At 35.3% G+C, this 20,105-nt stretch overlaps 1 protein-coding gene across 6 annotated transcripts in view; it reads right to left on the bottom strand.

The window, feature by feature from the left end:
- Nucleotides 1–20,105, bottom strand: part of Ccdc102b (coiled-coil domain containing 102B) — a 118,021-nt gene that overhangs the window by 80,491 nt on the left and 17,425 nt on the right. For 4 of the 6 annotated variants that reach the window (XM_005373046.1, XM_005373045.2, XM_005373048.2 and 1 more), the window contains exons 2-3: nt 5,278–5,896; nt 2,650–2,792 (exon numbers count right to left, since the gene is read on the bottom strand). In XM_005373046.1, coding sequence (XP_005373103.1) covers nt 2,650–2,792; nt 5,278–5,829 — 695 coding nt within the window. In that variant the 5' untranslated portion in view covers nt 5,830–5,896. Of the gene's footprint in view, nt 1–2,649; nt 2,793–5,277; nt 5,978–6,259; nt 6,304–20,105 lie in introns of those variants that run through there. The other 2 variants (XM_005373047.1, XM_013511295.1) reach the window with 2 other exon arrangements.

The following is a 20,105-nucleotide window of genomic DNA, read 5'->3' as shown; positions in this document are numbered from 1 at the left end:
AAAAAAAAAAAAAGATAATGAAGTTGAAAAGTAAAAAATTAAAGTACTTAAATTGTAACCTTATGGGAACATTCAAGTAGCCAACATGTTAACTCGAATTTAGAGTTATTAGATTTATATGTGTAAAAGTTTGTAGTATTTTGCCAGTAATTGCAAAATTTAAAAAGCAAACAAAATGTTAAATTGGCAAAACTATTTAAAGTTTTAATCAACTATATTTGTACATATTTCCCCTAAAATTAACTGAGAATATTTTATTTCTAAATAAAATTAGAGAAAAAAATTATACTTAATAGTTTAAAAAATTCTAGATAATTAAATTCACAAATCACATGTTACTTTTTGACATTACACTTTAGTAACTCAAATAGTAATATAAAGGTTCAAATTAACTCAAATCTCTCAAAACAAAATTGTTCATATAAGTATGAAAACTGTCTGTGATTACTATAGAATAAATATTGCCATAATTATTGAAGTATAACTCTTTCATGAATCTATACATATTTCAAGACCTTTTCCAAATGTATACTAAATTTAAAATTTTAATTTTACATGGATAAATCCTAAAGATAAAGTTACATCTAGATTAGGTTTAAACCTAGAAAATATCCAAAGCCAGTTCTTAAAATAAAAATAATGTAATTTATTAAAGAAAATTAAAATGGACAATAACTTGTTTTCTTACATAAGACTAATTGGTAACATTTCAAATATACTAGCATCTAAGTACATATGTCAGAGAAATTAACTGATACATAGTTTCTTTTTTAAAGTTAGAGATTTTTACTATGCAAAAAGTTACAATTTGGTCATAGGAGTGAGAAGATAGATTAGATAGTTTATGAGAATGTGGTGCTTGAATCCTTGCAGTTTGGCTCCATAAAAACGGTTTCACAGTCTTGTGAAAGCAGGCATTAAAGACATTGCACTTCTATATTTACGCAGCAGAGGGCACTCTATAAATATTTTCTTTTCTCCTAATTAATTCTGTTTCACAGAGATTTTCAAGGTTGATTAATCCTATTCTTAAATGTATAATTGAATGTATACTATTATTCAGTGCTACTTGATGTGATTTAATCCTATTTAAACTACAAAACGGCAAAGACATCCTAACATTTGCTCTAAAAGACGTTGCATATACACATATTCTTTAAAAGAACAAAATTATAGACACTATACTACAAAATAATGTTTTTAATCTTACAAAATGAACTTTTAAAAGTAAGATGACTAAAACAACAAAACTTGCAGACTCCTAGAGGCTAAGCTATGAACCAAAATTATTAATGAAAGATGTGTTTATATTTCATCCCAGTCTTTTGATACTTTATTACCGAGTAGGATCTCATAGTAATTAGAAGTAAAATTTGAACATCTAGACAGAAACTGTTCAAAATAATTCTCAGGGGTGAAAGTTTCTGAAACAGAAATATCTATGAATAAATACTAACCATTTTGACTGCGGAAAATTTCATAGAAAAATAATCAGTATATTCTGAAATAATTTATTAACGTCAGAATATTTTGTTAAGTCCAAATAGTTAACTACTACTAATATGACTGCATGTAAATATTCATTTTATTAGTCTATAAAATGTAGAGATTTCCTACTTTCACTCCCAATTTTGTACTTAAAAATCTATCTCTTTTTATTTTTCTTGCAGCACTAGGAGTTGAACACAGTGCCTAGTCTCTAAGCTACATCTCCAGTTCCTTTATTTATTTTTTTGTTGAGATACAGTTTCTTTCAGGCTCTAAACTACATAGGCTAGGCTTGAACTTGTGACCCTACTGCCTCAGCTACATACAGGGCTGGTACTATAGGCATGAGCCACCATACCCACTTACTGTACTTAGGATGTGTTGAAGTCTTCAGAAATATATAAATGTTCAGAGCATGAGGAGCTTCCAAGCCCTGAGTAATATTCATAAACCTGAACAGGATTCTACATGCAAATAATAGAGCAATCTTAGTCCAGTTGATGTGGAAGTACTTCTAGGACAGTGGTGGAAATAATTCCCTGAGTTTTCTCAGCTGGATTTTGTGCTCTAGTCAAGAAAAATTTCCCACCAGACGGGAACACACACACACACTAAATCCCTAAATTCACATCTTCATAAAAATCCATGAGGAAATCTTCCAAACGTTAGACATTTTATAGTACAGTAATACTATATCCTTAGGGGAACATTCTTTTGTGATATTTTAAAACAGACTGTAATTGCCTCATGTTGACTCTGTGTATATGTAGATTTATGGACACATGAACCATGACTCATGACATCTGAGGGATACTTTCTCAAAGAGAACAGTAGAAAAGCAAAACCAAAACTAAAAACTCCCTTCCCAGCCCTCTAATCTGGCTATGGCTATGATTTCTATATTAAAATTTTGTTGAAAACTGGAGAATTTACTTATCTGAATCTCACTCATTTATTACAAAAAGGCAAAAATCTACTTTATATATGTATATTATTAAAACTGATACTTTAGAATAGGAAAGGTTACATCAAGGAAAATTTCACAACGTAATGATAAACATGGGTTAAATTCATTATCATTTGACCAATTATCAAACTTTCCAATGTTAAAAGATTTGAGTCTCAGAGTTGGTTAATGGAGAGACAATAATTAGCACTTACTCTCTTTCTTTCCACAAAGATTGCTGGAACTCGTTCAAATGGATCTGCAGAGCTGAGATTTTAGTTCCTTCCTCCTCCAAAGGCAGATTTATCACTTGCAGCCTGAGTCCAGGGACCACAGCACCGTTTCCAGAACCAATGATCTTGAATAAATCAGTAAAATCTGAATTGGTCTTCATCTCATTTAATTTGAAAGGGTCAATAATCACATCTTCCAGGGATGGGGCAATTTTATTCTTGAATACTTAAATTTCCCAGGAGGAAAATCAGAAAAAAGTATTTTCCAAGTAAATGTTATCAAATCCATATTTTCATTTCATTATCATTCCCTAACAGTGTTGTCTCATGGCCAAACTAAATCTCATTCCTCTGGGAACTTATTTTTCTGTGTTCAATCTTACTAGAATAGAGCAATACCTCAAAAGCTCTGCTATATCGTTTTTTGTCTTCTTTTTTTAATTATAGCTAAAAATAGTTCTGAACAGACATAAATACATGTTAAAAGATTTTTATCAAGTTTTCATAAACTTTTCTTTAAAATCTCTTTGTCACAAGGCCCTTGAGTGTTCCATAACAAAGCCAACTGATTTGTTTGTTTGTTTGTTTGATGCAAGGAATTGAACTCAGGACCTCGTGCTTGCCAGGCATGCACAGCAAACTGATTTTTTAAAAGTAATTTTGGTGGACTGGTTAGAAAGAATTTTCAAGCAAGTATTCAACATTTCAATAGACTTATTTATTTAATTCTAGTTCACTAGTCAAATTTCAAGTTGCATTTAATATGTATATCTTAATAAACATGGGAATCAATTAAATAAACATGGGCCATTACAGAATACCGCTCTCAAAATTCTATATCATAATTTCAAACTTCATTGAATTCAGACTATAGATATTTGTCTGTAATTTCAAATTTCCCTGACTTACAAGATTTAAAGAAAACAAAACTAAGTTTAATCAAAATCCCAATGATACTTCATTTTTAATATTTTATTTTAAATACTATGTGAAAGTCAGGCTACCTAGTATTATTTATCTTTCAATTCTTTCTATAATTCATACTATAATTGTACTGTGTTGAAAAACAAAAAAATGTCTGGAATTTTACTTAATTTTCTTCTAAAATCTTTACTAATACCTATTAAATAGTATTTGCTCTTGACATATAGAGCTATGTTCCATGAAATGAAATACTAAGAATTGAAGCACAGCTGGGGATATAGCTTAGTGTACACAGCACCTGCCTGGCAAGCACAAGGTCCTGTGTTCAATTCCCAGTGCAAAAAAAGAAAAAACAAACAAACAAAAAGCAGAATTGAAGTGCATGCATGTATGAAATATTCTTCCCTTTCTCAAATTTAGTCTGCTGACTTTTAATAATACAGAAATATTTTGTGGATTCTGCACACATTATGTCAGCTATGCTTCCCTGTCCCAGCAATAATTGTATTCAAATTTATATATTAATATAAATGAATTTTGAGAATAAATGTTATCTCCAATAGTATACATAAAGGTATTAGCAGCCTATACTGTCAAATTTTTAAAAATTAGAAGACCAAATAAGCAACATTTTAAAATTTTTCAATTACATTGGAATCTAATTTATGCACAACATAAATTTCAACCAAATAGAAAGATCTGGGTTTTCAGGATAAGTTATAAAGCTGAAGGATATTAACTAAGATTTTAAGAGATGGAAGTGCATAGTCAAAGGTGGTAATATAAAGTGATACTACAACAAGAGAATACACGAGTTCCTAAAATTTCCTGGAGTATGTTCCAGAGGTTATTAAGAGTATACATCAGGTTAAAGGGTGCAGTAGTGGTGTCAATGATAAAGAAATATATAAACTGGTAGATTTCATAAAGCTTTTAAAAAGGTTATTTTACATAAAATTTTCAAAAATTTCAAGAGTCAAATTATACCAAGAACATCCAGATTTGGATCATATGAACCATTTCCTATATTTGTCCAAGGTATTTCCCAAAGTGTAGATTTCAGGGTCAAAGTCTCAAACCTGAGGAAATATTTGAACTACTCTAGGATCACTTTTTATTATTGACATAATTAGGATGAATAGAAAGAAACATCTCTAAATACTTTCAGCTCACATAAAAAATGCTGCGCTTTTTTCTATAAATATTAATGAAAACAGCTGAATCATGTACCTCAAAAATTCATCTGCTGAAGTCCTGACACCTAGAACCTCTGGATCTGACTAGACAGTATGAGGAGAGGAGGTCTTCAATGGGGTGATAAAATATGGCCTTTAGAACGGTTTAACAATGCTGTTCATGTAAGAAGGAGAAATTTGGGAAGAGATGCATATAGACAGAAAAGATGACAGGAAGTCACAGGAAGAAACCAGGACTCTATTACCTAGAGAAAGGGGACTTGGAAGAAGCTAACCCTGTTGACATTTTGCTTTTGGAATTCCAGCCCATAGGACTGTGAAAAAAAATAAATTTTGGTTGCTTAACCCATACAGATTTTTGTGCTGTTTTATGGCAGTTCTGGCTACACACTCTGCTGCATTTATCAGTCCTCCCTCTCTCCATCCCATCACAACATCCAGCATTACAACTGCACAGAAACTCGGGTTTCCTCCTTGAATTTTTTCTTACCTTATCGTTTGCCTTCTCTGTAGGAAACTGTCTTTCCATCAAACACTCTCCAGTAAATTCATGCATTTGTGAAGTAGTTTGAAATGGAGCTCTATTGTCGTAGGCCATGTTTATAATAGTAGGAAACTCCAGGTCCTGGGTGACGTTAGCTTGTGATGCCTTCCTCTGAAGTGACAGACTTTGTTTCTTTTTAAGTTCATTCAACTCCTTCACTGTCATCTCTAATTTTATTCTGAGTTGTCTTCCTTCCTCCCTGGCACTGTTCCTTTCTGCTCGAACTTTACTCCATTTTTCTCTCCAGTTGGCAGTGCAGTCTGACCACCATCGCATAGTCTTTTCCATCTGAGCGGCTCTAGCCTTGACTTCTTCAAGTTCCCAAAGCTGACGCTCTTCATGGATATCCCAGCTGTTGGTGCTGAATGAGTGCGCACCGTAACTGTGGCGGGCAGTAGATTGCAGTCCATAACGTGGAAAATCGGAATGAATGGGATCCTTGGGAAAGGAGGTAGGGACTACCTTGTCACTGCGTGGTTTAATTGATGACTGCTGCATCTAGAATATTTGTGATTCCTCAATTAATTGATGAATGGAATCTAAATTTGAATTTTTCTTTTAAGGCCTTAAAAAACACAGAGAATAAAATTGCACATTAATATTTCCCTGCAATTAGTAGGTCAAGACTTACATGGAAAAAGCAAGGATAAAAATGATGCATCTTTTCTGTGTTGCATATTTCTCTTTCAGCATAAATAAAACTAGAAAATAATTTGTAGCTATCTATAAAAATAAAAATTATTCATATTAAATTTTGCCAAATAAATACCAAAAAACATAAAGATGAAACTGAGGCTACCATGTGACATAAATAATTCATTTCAAAAAAAATCTACTTTTATTCAGGTAACAATCATGTGATATTGTCCATCACAAAATGAAAGTTGTAATATTTGTTGTCTAATAACTACACTATGGTCCCCTTTACCTAAGTGAATGAAACCTCCATTTGTTGAGACAGAATGCAGACTATATTCGCATCAGGTGGATAAACCCATTCACAGTCCCAGGGGCTCAGTTACACTTGGTTGACATCTTCCATGATGATCGCCATCCCCGGGACGGTTCAGAATTATCAAAGCAGGTGTGTGATGGCTACAGAAGGAAAGAATATCAGAAGGAGAAATCCTGTCTTCTCTGCTTTCTTCCTGCCTGAGCAAAAACAAGTTTGGAGGAGAAGCAAATGTAACAGACCTCTTCTTACCTTTAAAATGATAGAACAGAAAAGAAAAAGAGCTGGTTTAATGGCTAAGCTGCTGCTTGAGGCCTAGAATGTTTGCGTCTGGATCCTTGCTTTGTGAGAAGGGTTACTTCTACTTATTTAAACTGTGATGGTTGAGTTTTCTCCTATGGGCAGTGGACAGCACAGCTAAATAATACATACCTTAATTTCCTACAGAGGTTAATATTGTGATAAGCTCTAAGAATAAAATATTATAAGATGTGGTTTTTGTTCTCAAAGGTTTTACAGCTTAGTCAATGCAAGCACATATAAATTTTAAAATGAATAATTCACACCATAAATATTGTATTTATTGATTGATTCAAACTTGTCTGGAGTCAATAATAGATTCTTAGGGAATGTTCATGGCAATCCAACAAGTATTGTTAGTTACAACTATGTCTTAGCTGTAACTGTACTTTGCAGCATAGCTAAGACTAAGCAGTTTTAGCAATTTCAAAGTTTTGTAAAGAATAGAATTAAATTTTCCATGTACATACCAAGCACAAATTAATTTGAAAATGCATAGCATTTTTATCAGTATGTGTGCACATTACTTTGATTAATATGATAAGATAGCTATATTGAAAACACAGAAAATAAAATCTTTCTTTTAAAATAATTGCTTAAATCACACAGGTTCACTTTTAAAATAATAAAGTTTTGTAGTTATTGAGGATTACTCATCTTTATTCTCAGGTATGATTTTCTGGTGTAAATAATCTTTGATATTTTATGTGCATGGCATTAATTTTTCTCATTTTAAAATTTCCTTTTATATAATCACAGATCATAAACTGTCTCCTGATGACACATCTGTTTAAGCAATTGAATGGATTTCATTATACAGAATAATTTACAGACCATTTCTTTATTCATTGGAAAATATAGTATATAAGATTTTTTAAAGACCATACAATATTAAGAATAGGTCATTAAAAGACTTCATAATATTAAAGTTCATTAATATTCACTTTTATTTATAGGGGAAAAAAGTCTCATTTTTGACAAGTATTCTACAAAGATCCTTACTAGTTCTTCCCCTATTATAGTACTCATTATGATAATATAGACTCATGGTTGTAATTATTTTGTTAACATTGGTATATGCCCAATGACATGTGAATTGGTATTGAATTAGAGTACTGTAATTGTTCTCTTCACTTACTATAAACCAGATAATAATGATGATATGAATGACTAAATTTCTTGGACCATTACTAAACCACAATCAATATGAAAAAAGAAAAAAAAAGTTTTATTAGAAACACACTCATATATTTCTTTCAATTAGAATTGTACACTGAAGACAATTTGATTAAGCATATTAAATTTAAGTTTATCTTTATCATTTTTTAAAGTAAACCAGTACCATAAAATTCTAATGTCTTTCAAATGGCTCCTTAACTTTTATCTCACTAGTATTTTGAGGGCTTTATAATTGTGTTCTGGTACATTGAGATTTTGCCTACCAATTAACTGTGTATTATTTTTACATCTGACTGAATAAAAATAACTTGAGTTTAAGAATTCAGGCCTTGAACTTGAATAGCATATCCTGTTCTAAAATGTTTTCTTAAGCAATGATACCATATTTGATATTGGGATATTTAATATACAAATGTATTTATTCCTTTCTCTCTCTCTCTCTCTCTCTCTCTATATATATATATATATACACCTTTCATGGAATTTTTTGGAAGGCTTTGAAAGTACTTACCAGTAGTTACAGCACAAGGTCTTTCAGAAAGGGAAAATATTTTAATAATGCTAATATTTTAATTTGCCTTATTGTACTGATTTCTACATTATAAAACTGTTCATGATCAGATTACCATGATTAGTGTAAATATATATATAGTGCTGAAGGTCAGAACTGATACATGGGTTTCACTGGGCTAAAATCCTAGGAGTTAGCAGATCTGCATTCCTTTTGGAAGGCTGTAAGACTTCATTTTCTTGCCTTTTCTTCCTTTTAGAGACTGCGCACATTCCTTGGCTCCTTGCTCTTTCCTGTCTCTTCATCCCTAAAGCTAATAAATAGTAAACAATCAAATCTCCTTCACTTTGTGACACTGACTCCAACATTATTGTCACAGCTCATTTCTCTCACTCTCTTGCCTCTGAGCTTTCACTCATAAGGGCCGTGGAACAACAGTGATCCCACACAAATAGTGCATTTGCAAATAATTAAAAGATGTTGAGTCTGTAATAAAGTAAATATTATATTTTCTACTAAAGAAGAGCTTAATGTTTAAGATGGTGCTCTGCAGATTCCATTTGTCCTAGTTCTGGATCTGCCATGTTTTAAATAAAGGATCTTGGATAAATTACACCAAGTATCCTTGAATCAATATCCTTATTTGTAAAGGGTGGCAGAAATAAAATGTACTAATAACATTGCATTACTGGGACCGTTAAATGGGAAAATTTCTGCAGATTCGCTGCACCACTTTGTCTGTTAGGTAAGGCAATAGTTTCTCAGTGCTATAGAAGTCGTTACTATGTATGTCACTTACAGGACACACGGGATATTTTGGTCAGCTAAATGGACTACAAACCATTACACTATTTTTTCCAGTCTATTTTCTACCTTTTGAAAAAGAAATAACACACTTTTAAAAACAGGGAAAATTTAAGAAAAATGAAGCTTTTTAATAAGATTAGATCCCAGTTGTTGATTCTTTGAAGTATTTCTCCTATGGTCTGGGTTTTGTTCATGAACTCTCTGCCTACAACTATGTTTTCAAGATTTCTACCTACTTTCTGTTCTAATTTGTTTTACTTTTTTCCATAAATAAATAAATAAATAAATAAATTTACAGCTTCATTGGGCAGCATGGCACACACCTATAATCCCAACTTCTCTAGAGGTTGAGGCCAGGAGGACCACAAGTTCACTGCCAGCCTGGGTAATTTGTAGAGACTCTGCTCAAAACTTAAGAAAAGAAAAGAAAAGAAAAAAAAGAAAAGAAAAGAAAAGAGAAAAGAAAAGAAAAGAAAAGGAAAGAAGAAAAGAAAAGCAAAGAACAGGAAAGGAAAGAAAAGAAAAGAAATAAAAGTAAAAGGGGAGTTCTGGAAAAGAAGCTCAATGCTACAGCACTTAACTAGTACACGTGAGGCCCTGTATTCAAGCCCAGTCATGCAAAACAAATCAACAACAAAGAAAACAAAAAATTGCAACTCCAAAATAATCCTTTTTCACTATGACATAATATTTTAAATTGTTTCATAAACACATTTGACATACTTCCATTTTAGATAGCATGCTAAAATATATTATTAAATCATACAGCAATTAGTCTACTGGCCCTAACACTGCATTTTAATTCATTCTTCTGTTCAGTATAGCTTGGAGGGACTACACGGTCTGAGTCTGCTCATTAGTCCACTCTTCTCTGCTTCATTCCAAGTCCTCCTTCCCATGCTGCAGCCACACAGTTGTGCCTTTTCCTTATACAAGCCCATCTGTGTATTCTCCTTTGTCCCATTGGCTTGCTGTAAGAGAGCGCATTCTCTTCTCACCACATACAAATCATTCACTCAGAAATCATTCTCTCAGGACCCATTGTCTGAGAGGAATATCTCCAGTTGGCCACCTTCTAAACGACAGGGAATAGACAAAATATTATGTTTACATCCAATATGTCCCACCCCACAAAAGGGTCATATGTACAGAGGGGAGGAGTTTAAAAGGTGGTTGCATTGTGGGGGCACTGTACTCATCAGTAGACAATTCATTCATGAGTTCAAAGCTGAATGTGCTATGAGGAAGAGGACCTGTTCGGAAGAGGTGGGTCACTGGGACCCTGATACAGAATGGTATATTCTTGTCCCTGGCTCTTCCTTTCTTGCTCTTCCACCTGACTTCTGTGAGTTGGACAGTATTCCTCTGCCAGAAATGTGCTCTTTCTGTCTTGGTGCAGTCAACTATGGACTCAACAAATTCTCACTGTGAACCAATATAAAATTCTTCTTTTAGTTATGAGTGTCAAAAATTTTGTTCCGGAAAATTGGGAAGGACCGCAGAAGTGGTTTGTTGCTATACCTACACCTGATCATGTAGTTGAGAAGCCACCGAATTTGGTTTGTGAGAAAAGATTTAGAACGTTTTGAGATATGAATTAGAGAAGCCCTAAAGTGCTGTAAGCAGAACATGGTGGACAATTCTGGACAGAGATCTTCAGAATCCTAATAAGAAAGTAGAAAGTAAAGGCCAGCCTCACAAAGTTTCAGATGGAGGAGGAATATATTGGAAACAGGACTAGAGGGCATGCGTATCTCATTCTGACAAAGAGTTTCAGTAAACAGTTTTCTGGCTGGTTGGTTAAACTGAATCTTCTACAGTGCTTGCCAAGTACAAATTAAGGTGCAAAAGATAAGAATTTCTTACTGGATATATTATTAAATTTATTTAGAACATACTTGGGGTAATGAACAAGTATAAGAAAGGTCTATTTTCAAGTATTCCTGAAATTTTTTACCAGTGTATCAAGTTTAAGATATAAAACTATTTTATCTAAAATTTAAGTATACCAGTTTAAAGTATATTTCTTCCAACAATATACATAAAATCTACGTGACTCATTACCTATGTGTGTGGAAACGTGGTAGTTGTTGAATTCACAGAAATTTTAAACATTTATGTTCATTTCAAGGTTTCCGTGAACAGAACACAATCTATTCCAATTCTGTATAATCTAATTCAATTTAATACTACCAAAAATAGTGACAAAATATTCCTTAAGACTTTAAGCCAAAAAGTACAATTAATATTGGCTGTGCTAGACCCATTATAGACAGCTAAATTAGGCAGCTGTAGAAATATTATAGGCAGTCAGACAGGGCTACAGCCTCAAGAGAGGCAGTGTAAAAGATGAGAACACATTACACTGCAGCTGGAGGCTAGTCCTCAAGAAATCTGTCAAATGCTAGTCCTCAAGAAAAAGATGGAATGACAGGGCTACATGCCTCCCAGAGAAATGAGCCATAAATTGAAGATTATACTCATCTGGTCCAATAAGATCTAGGTAGGTATCAGTCACGCATGTGGGTGACCAGGACCTCCTGATCCATCTCTTCCTAAAAAGGTTTTTGTTTTTCCATGAACATTTGTTATGTGACCTGTTTCCTCATTGGATCAATATTACCTAAGTGGCTATACTTGTAATATTATTGGTTCATTGTAGTTTTGACTCACATTATTTCTGCCTCAGAATTTTGTACCTGTCTAATAATTTTGCTTTATAAAACTTCCCCTGAGATGTGGGGTACATATACTTTTGGGTCCCTAGGAGCTATTTCTCTCAATAAATTTTCCTACTCTTAACTTTCACTGTTTCTTAGAATTTGGAGAATATTAAGTCACTGTATCTGACATTCAGCAAGTTCAGAGTTACTTTTTCTCCCTGTATCATTTGGAGGTTTGCACAAAGATAAGTGGAAGGGGGTAAGTTTCCTTTTGTTTTGTGGATCCTGTACTGTAATTCATTTAAGTAACAAGAAGTTGTCACTCTTGTCAACTGCTTATGCCTTATTTTCTTACACCTTGTTTTCTCCTAAAATTTAAATTGAGAACATGGGAAGATTATGATGTCTCTTGAATGAGACATCTTTTTTCCAGGCAAGGTCTTGTACTCCTGTGTTTGAACTTACAAATTGCTGAATTTAGTACTACTCCTTGCTTGACATTTGATTTGTTTGATTGTTGCGGTTTGTTGTTTTGGTTTAGACAGAGTCCCTAGGGAGAAGTAATGTTAGAGTGCTCCAAGTGGACTTTGATACTAACAAAAATGCAAATTTATACAATGCTGTAAAATGGGTCTTTCTATGAAATCCAGTTTATATCTGAGAAATACATGCCTATCAATCATAAGACTCTTACTGTTAAAATACAATTAGTTTGGCAGCAGTTCTTGACTTGGAAGACAGGTTTCATTGGGGCAGTCTTGTCCTGATCCCCCCCCCCCGTACACTCAAGGGGGGAATGTCAAATTTGCTCTGCCCCAATTTCCTTCCTGGTCTGATCTTCCACTGGTGAGAAAGGAATCCTAGTTCTTGAGATTTCCACTCTCACCTTTCCAGGATAAGAGCGAAGATTCGTTGACAAAATGTCTCAATAATTCACCATGAAAATGAGAAGAGAAATCTTTCTTTTTCTGATCTCATTTTTTATCACTTCCTATCAATTTGTACATTCCCTTTTTTGGAGTCATATTTCTGCCAAAGGTCAGAGAGAAAGAGACTGAGAAAAATTTAGCCCCTATCTGCTTCAATATTTCCTTCCTATCCAACAACTAAGAACTTCCAAATTGAGTGCATAGAAAATGAGCTTTTGTTAATTCCAAAGACAGGGAAGTCATCTTATATGAGGAACACATACTCCATCTCTGGGTCAGATGGACATCATAATATGCCTGTCTATGAAAACACACATAAAACTTGTTCATGCCTAGTGTTCTGGGCATAGTTTCCCAGGTATGGCAAACAAAGTCTGAGACACTGTGGAAAGAACCAGCTTCTCAATGAGAACCCAATACCTCTATCCTAAGCACCATACAAAAGGGACCAAAGCACGTTCAGTTTGATGGAGAATCCCTTACCTCCTCGCTTCCCTCTCTTAGGCCTGGATCTTGTCATTTATGCATGCAGGGGAGGGAAGTACTGCTGATGTGCAAGCTGTGGTTGCTGGACAATAAGTGCAGGTTTTAAACTGTGATCTTCATAAGTGTGTTACAGATATAGAGACTTAAAAATCTTGGTAGATTCTGAGGAAAACTTAGTCTTGTCTTGCTGCTAAAGAAAATTGCCTGGGTGATTAGGTAGACAGCAACAGGTCTTGGGGAGTTCTTTGCCCAAAGGCCCAGGGCAGGATTTTTCCAAACCATTACTTGTGTCTATCTCTTTTGCAGCCTGGGAAGAGCTCCAATGACTTCCAATTTGCCATTTAATTTTTTTCCCTTCACTCTCTTTCAAAGAATTGGAAAGCAATTGTTCAGGTCTCTTGATCATTGGTTTTATTTTGCTAATGGTGCTTCCTTCTTTCAACATGACTGTTATGACTGAAATTAGTTATAGCTTGTGCCTTCAGAAACACATGTTGAAGTTAGGAATGTGATTTTCTGGCAAAGGTGGTGATGCATATCAGAAAAGGTGGCTTGTCTGACCTAACCTATCTTCTGATCACTCTCCAGAAAGCAGCCATCTGTGCTGGAGCAGGTAACCTGGGGGGTTACTTGAGAGGACATAAAAACAAAGTGGGGACTTAAAAGGATGACTACATTCTCTCCTTTTTGTTTTGTAGATGGGAAATTCAATGCAAATTCATTTACTCTTTTGGAATGTATTCTTAAGCACTGACCCTGACATATAGAGAAAAAGCTGCCTAATATTTTTCTGCATCTGCACATGGCCTGTCTACCACCTTGAGGCAAAGTGGAATGCAGAGGGAACAATACTTCCCTATACTATTTCACAACTAGAGTTGTACTACAAGAGGGAAGGGAAATGATCAGAATGACCTTATGTTCAGGCTTTCTTTCCATTAAAAGACAGTACTTACTTGTGTCTCTAAAGGACAAGGGAGGGGAACAATTTTATTGTTTTTTAAAAATCTCTTTAAAATAAAAAAGAAGTCAATGTTTGATTCAAGAGTAACATTACATATTTCCAGTCTAGTTCACAGATCTAAGTAAGTCCCCTAAAGACTTCAATCATGGTCATCTGGAAACTTTCTCAGATCTTGTTTGATCTGTTTGAAGTCACTGAAAGAAAAGGACACATGGACACAGGTAGGGCCAAATTATCCACTCACCTCCTGTAGGGGATATTGTCCTTGGGAAGCTTGAACAAAGTCAGACAGGGACATATATAGCCCAGTAGAGGCTTGAATTAAGGTTGGCTTAGAGTCCAGAGTGAAAGTGAAGGGAACCTCAGGATCAATAATAATTGGTGAGGCTTTGTTCTCTGTGAACTAGACTGGAAAGATATAATGTTACTCGAATCAAACATTGACTTCTTTTTTATTTTAAAGAGATTTTTAAAAACAATAAAAATGATACAGAAGTTCAAAAGAAGATGATAGGAAATTAACAATGGTTCTTAAATTACATATTGTGGGGGCTGGGGATTTAGCTCAGTGGCAAAAGCGCCTGCCTGGCAAGCGCAAGGTCGTGAGTTCGGTTCCCGGTACCGGAGAAAAACCAAAAAAAAAAAAAATTACATATTGTTATCTTCAAAGTAGTTGCACAGCTTACCAGTTACAGGCATGTAAGACTGATCAAAAAATTGAGCTGTTCCTTTCAATAAACCAATAGAAATTAGTAGCACAATTATCTTAGCTATCTTATATGTATGTATGTGTGTGTGTGTGTGTGTATATATATATATATGTATATCCCTTCCTTCTTTTCTCCTTTCCTCCATCCAACTTGTTCTGTTCTTTTAAAAAAAGAGAAACATAACAATGAAACCAAGTTTCAAAACAGGTTGTTAGGGCACTTGCAATAGTTGATATATTGTGTAATGTTGTCTTCCTAGTAGTTATTCAGAATGGACAAGCAGCATTAAAATCTGCTATTACATTTGGAGATGAATATCATATTGTTCATTTTAGAATCCCAGGAGCCTCTCAGTCAGGGGAACTGATGGCTCCTACTAGGGTCCAAGCAATCACTAGAAGAGATCCCTAGTGGCCCACCCACCAGAGAGGAGGCTGGAATAGGAAACATTGTCCGACACATATTCTTAAAGGTCTAAGAAAGAGAAAAGCTAAGCCCTTCAATTATTTTAAATTGTAAACTATTTTATCAAGGGAAAGATGAGAACATCTCTGCCTTCTTAGATCATTTGCGAGAGACATTGATAAAAGGTACATCCCTGGCTCCTGGTTCAGTAGAAGGACAAATTATTCTTAAAAATCAGTTTATTACTCAGTCAGTCTCAGATATTAGGAAAAGGCTATGAAGGTTGACTTTTACTCCATGTAATTCTCCTCTGTATTTTATAATGGTGATCAAGAAAAGAACAAGGAGAAAAAACAAGAGACCAAGAAAAAATGGCTGCCTTAGTTGTGGTCTTAAAAAAAATAGACTCTAACTCTGACAGCCAGAGCTCCAAGAAGAGCTCAATGAGTGAACACATCTGCAGAAAGCCAGGCTAATTTAGGAGGGACTATGAGAAGAACCATCAGGACAAGAAGCTCCCAGAGCCATGCCCTAAGTACAAAAGTGACCACAGGATGTCAAACTGCCCCTGAGACAAAAGCCCCAGTGATTAAACACTGTTTACCATCTGGTTCAGTTAGACTGAAAGGCCCTGGGGCACTCTCTGCTTTCTCCCTCTGGCTAAACTGTCATCTCCATAGAGAAGCCCCAATAATAACTATACAATAAGAAATCACCCTATTGCTGGACACTGAAGTGTGTCTCTGCATCCTCCTTTTCACCCTTGGCCTTCCTTTGAGCTGTCATACCTCAATGAAAGGAGCCACTAGAGAGAAGGTAGCTCATTATGTCTCACAACCCTTAGGCTGTAACGCTGGTGGCTTTCTCTTTTCCTATTCCTTTTTTATTATGCCTGAGAATCCAGTACTCCTCCTAGGGACAGATATCTTACCTTGCTTGAATACTTTAATATACATGCACCCAAGTCAGGTACATTGCCTCCCTCTTGTGGAGACAAAAGTAAATCCTGAAGTATAGGCCACTAAAGATAGAATAGGGAGAACGATAACAGCTGTCCCATTGCAAATGCATTTTAAAGACCCCACAATTTTTCCTCACCAGAGACCATTCCCTCTCAGGCCTAAAATTTAAAAAGCACTATTGCTTATGATTAAGAGCTTAAGGGCACAAGGTTTATTTACACCCTGAAATAGCCTCTGTAAGACTGCAATCTTAGGAGTACAAAAATACAGTGGAGTGTAGGTTAGTACAGGGCCTTAGACTGGTAAATGAGACAGTAGTGCCAATTCATCCAGTGGTACCCGACACTTACACCCTCCTTTCTCAGATCCCAAAAGATGCTGGTGGTTTTGCCAGTGTTGGACTTAAAAGAGGCCTTCACTATGTATTTCTTTATAGAGAGATTCCTAATTTCTTTTTACCTTTGAAAATCCTCAAGACCCAGATTCGGAACTGATTTAGATTGTGCATCTTCAAGGGTTCAGATATAATCCTTATCTTTGTGAGAAAGTGTTTACCATGATTGGCATGTTTTGAATTTTCTCAAGTCACAGTCCTTAAACATGTAGATGATATACTGTTATGTGCTTCCTCAGAAGAGCTCTCTATCCAGGGCACTCACACCCTGCTGAATTTTCTAGCAGACAGAGGTCATAAGGTCTTTAGGTCTAAGGCATAACTTTGCAACCCTGAGGTAAGGTACTTGGGCCTTCTCATATCTAAAGGGGGAAGACAGAATTAAACCAATACTTTCCATGCTGAAGCGCAAGACCCTAAAATAGCTAAAAGGATGTCTAGGAATTAGATTTTTGTCACTTTTGGATAGCAGGGTATGGTGAGATCATGTGGCACTTCTATCACTATATAAAAGAAACCCAAAAGAAAGATATCCATATTTTCATCTAAGAACCTGATTCCCAGGTTGCATTCCAGAAGCTTAAATAAGCACTCCTAGAAGCTCCAGTACTGAGCCTACTGACAGGACAGTTTCAATGTATATGTTGATGAGAGTAGGACAGCGCTTTGAGAGTGCTTATGTGGAATCAAAGACCTGATCAACAGCCCATAAAGTATTTGAGTGATGAATTAGACATTATAGCAAAGGGATGGCCTGAATGCCTTAGGGTTGTAGCTACCATAGCTCTCCTAGTACCAGAAGTACCCAAGCCGACTTTTGGCCAAAATCTCACTTTTATAAACACCTCAGAATATGGCAGAACTTTTTCTTGCAAAAGAAGCATATGGCTATAAGACAACTGACTTCTTAAGTACTGAGCTATACTCCTAGAAGGAGCAGTCATTCAAATAAAGATGTTTCCCCTTAAACCCTGCTTTCTACAAGAAAAGAAGGAAACTGAGGCTGAAAGACATAACTGTGAACAAGTAATTCTCCACACATATGCACCCAGAGAAGATTTGTTAGACACACTCCTTACTGATCCTGATTTGAACCTCTTTTTTGATGGGAATTCCTGGAAAGTGGGACAAGAAAGGCAGGGTATTCACTAGTGACTCTGCATCAGAAACTTAAAAGTTCCTCACTTGCCCTTGGGACTAGTGCCAAGCTAGCAGAATTCATCATTCTGACAAGAACTTTATAATTCAATAAAGGACAAAAGGTCAATATTTATACCGAGTCTCCTAGTGCTGCATGCTCATGCAGTCATACAGAAAGAAAAGAATTATTTACCAGCCAATGGATCTCACGTAAAATATCATAAAGAGATAGATGAAATTTTATCATCTGTCCATAGTCCCTCCAAAGTGGTGGTAATTTACTGTAGAGGGAATCAAAAAGAGTTGATGATATGTCTCAGGATAACCAACTGACTGATGCAGTTGCAAAAGAAGCTGCTTGAGGACCCATCACTCCGGTACCACTGATCTGGAAAGGAACCCTTGATCATAATAAACCCAAATATTCTCAATTAGAAATCAAATGGGCTCTGTCCCATGGATGTCAACCCTTCCATCAAGATGGTTACAATCAGATGATGGCAAATTGTTCCTTCCTGGTATAGTCAGTGGAAAATTAGTAAGTCTTTACATCAAACCTTTCACTTACAGACAGACAAGATTCATCAGATGACCCCAATTTATTCATAAATCAGGACTTCCTCAAACAGTACAACAGACACTTAAGACATATGAGCTCTTCCAAAACAACAATCCCATTAATGAGGCCTTAGTTTCTCCCAGTATACAGATGCATGGTCAATATTTGGCAGAAGATTGGTTGCTCAGATTTACTGATATACTAAAGAGTAAGGGGATGTGATACCTATTAGTCTAGGTAGATACATTCATTACCCAGGTTGAGGCTTTTCCTTATAAAACAAAACAAAGTAAAAAAAAAAAAAACCACAAAAACTGATAAAAGTTTTGGTCTCAGAAATCATCCCCAGAGTTGAACTTTCTAAGACCTTACAGAATGGTAATGGGCTTTGTTTTAAAGCAACAGTCACACAGGGTGTCTCTCAGGCACTAGATATTCTCTATCACCTTCACTGTGCATGGATGCCACAATTGTCAGGAAAGGCAGAGAGAACAAATAAGACCCTAAAGAGACATCTTCACAAAATGGCTCAAGAAATCTACTTGCAGTGGCCTCACTTACTACTTTTTGCTCTTATCAAAGTAAAAAATACACCTAAAATTCTAGGCCTTAGTCTTTTCAAGTGCTTTATAGATGCCTTTCTTTACTAATGATTTTTGCTTTGAAGGAGAAACTGATGCCTTGCTAAAAGATACCACCTCATTGGCTAAATTCCAACAGACTCTTTAACAGCTAAAGAAAGCTCAACCTAGAGAAAAGAAAATCTCATATTTCACACCAGAGATTGAGTACTGGTGAAGTCTCTTCCCCCATTGTCTCCTTCCCTGGGACCAACTTGAAAAGGACCCTACCCCATGATCCTGTGCACTCCATCAGCTCTCAAGGTGGGAGACTGGACTCCTGGATACACCACCCATGACTCAAGAACTGGGAGCCAAAGATTGTCACTGAGTGTGAGTAACCATCCAAATACTCCTCTGAACCCATAAAAGACTTAAAGTTCTTGTTCAAAAATAAAGTCTTCAGATAAGTGATCTAAAACATTACTCTTAGCACTTTTACTAATTACTTTCATACCACTTAAAGGAGAGTGCAATTCCTTTCTCGAGCAGGTGCACGAATATGCAGTCATTACAACAAATATCTTGCTATGTATCATCTGTTCCTCTTGTCAAATACATCAGGACTTCCTTGATTGGTATCCCCATTTCAAGGAGACAATTGAAATAAGCTATAAACTACATTGAGATGTGAAAAAACTCAGTAGTTCATAGTTTAGCCCATCATTACAAAGTAACTGATCACCCTTAATAATTCTTGATATAATCAGATTTTTCTAAAATATCACTGATGCCTCCCTACAGATTCTGGCACAAGCCCTATTAAGTAAGGGTAAATATCTTAGCATTTGAGTCAACAAATACCAAAATGACTACTTTCAGATATGAAATGATTATATATGGTTAACTTCTACTATGGGACAACTTAATGGAAGGCCTCCTTTATGTTGGGATCAAAGAAATCACTCCTCATTGGCCTAAGTCTACTAAGTACTTGGTATAGACACTCCCCAACCAATATATATACACACCATAAATTTAGAGTCCTACACAATCTTATCTTTATGTAAGAATAACTATAGTATTTTTCCAGGTGGCTAACAAATTGATTGCATATTTATGGGAGATACTTGTTCAAGCTGTGTAATTAATGCAAACATTCTATTATCTTGCAAAACTGGACAGATGACTAATTCTTGAATTTTCATCACCCTGTAAATATTATCTTGTGTCACCTCATGCCGATTAAGTAA

Source organism: Chinchilla lanigera, unplaced genomic scaffold (assembly GCF_000276665.1).
Source record: "Chinchilla lanigera isolate Chin_1 unplaced genomic scaffold, ChiLan1.0 scaffold00001, whole genome shotgun sequence".
Lineage (NCBI taxonomy): Eukaryota > Metazoa > Chordata > Mammalia > Rodentia > Chinchillidae > Chinchilla > Chinchilla lanigera.
The sequence above is the reverse complement of the archived record's forward strand: the minus strand, read 5'-3'. Positions and strand labels throughout refer to the sequence as shown.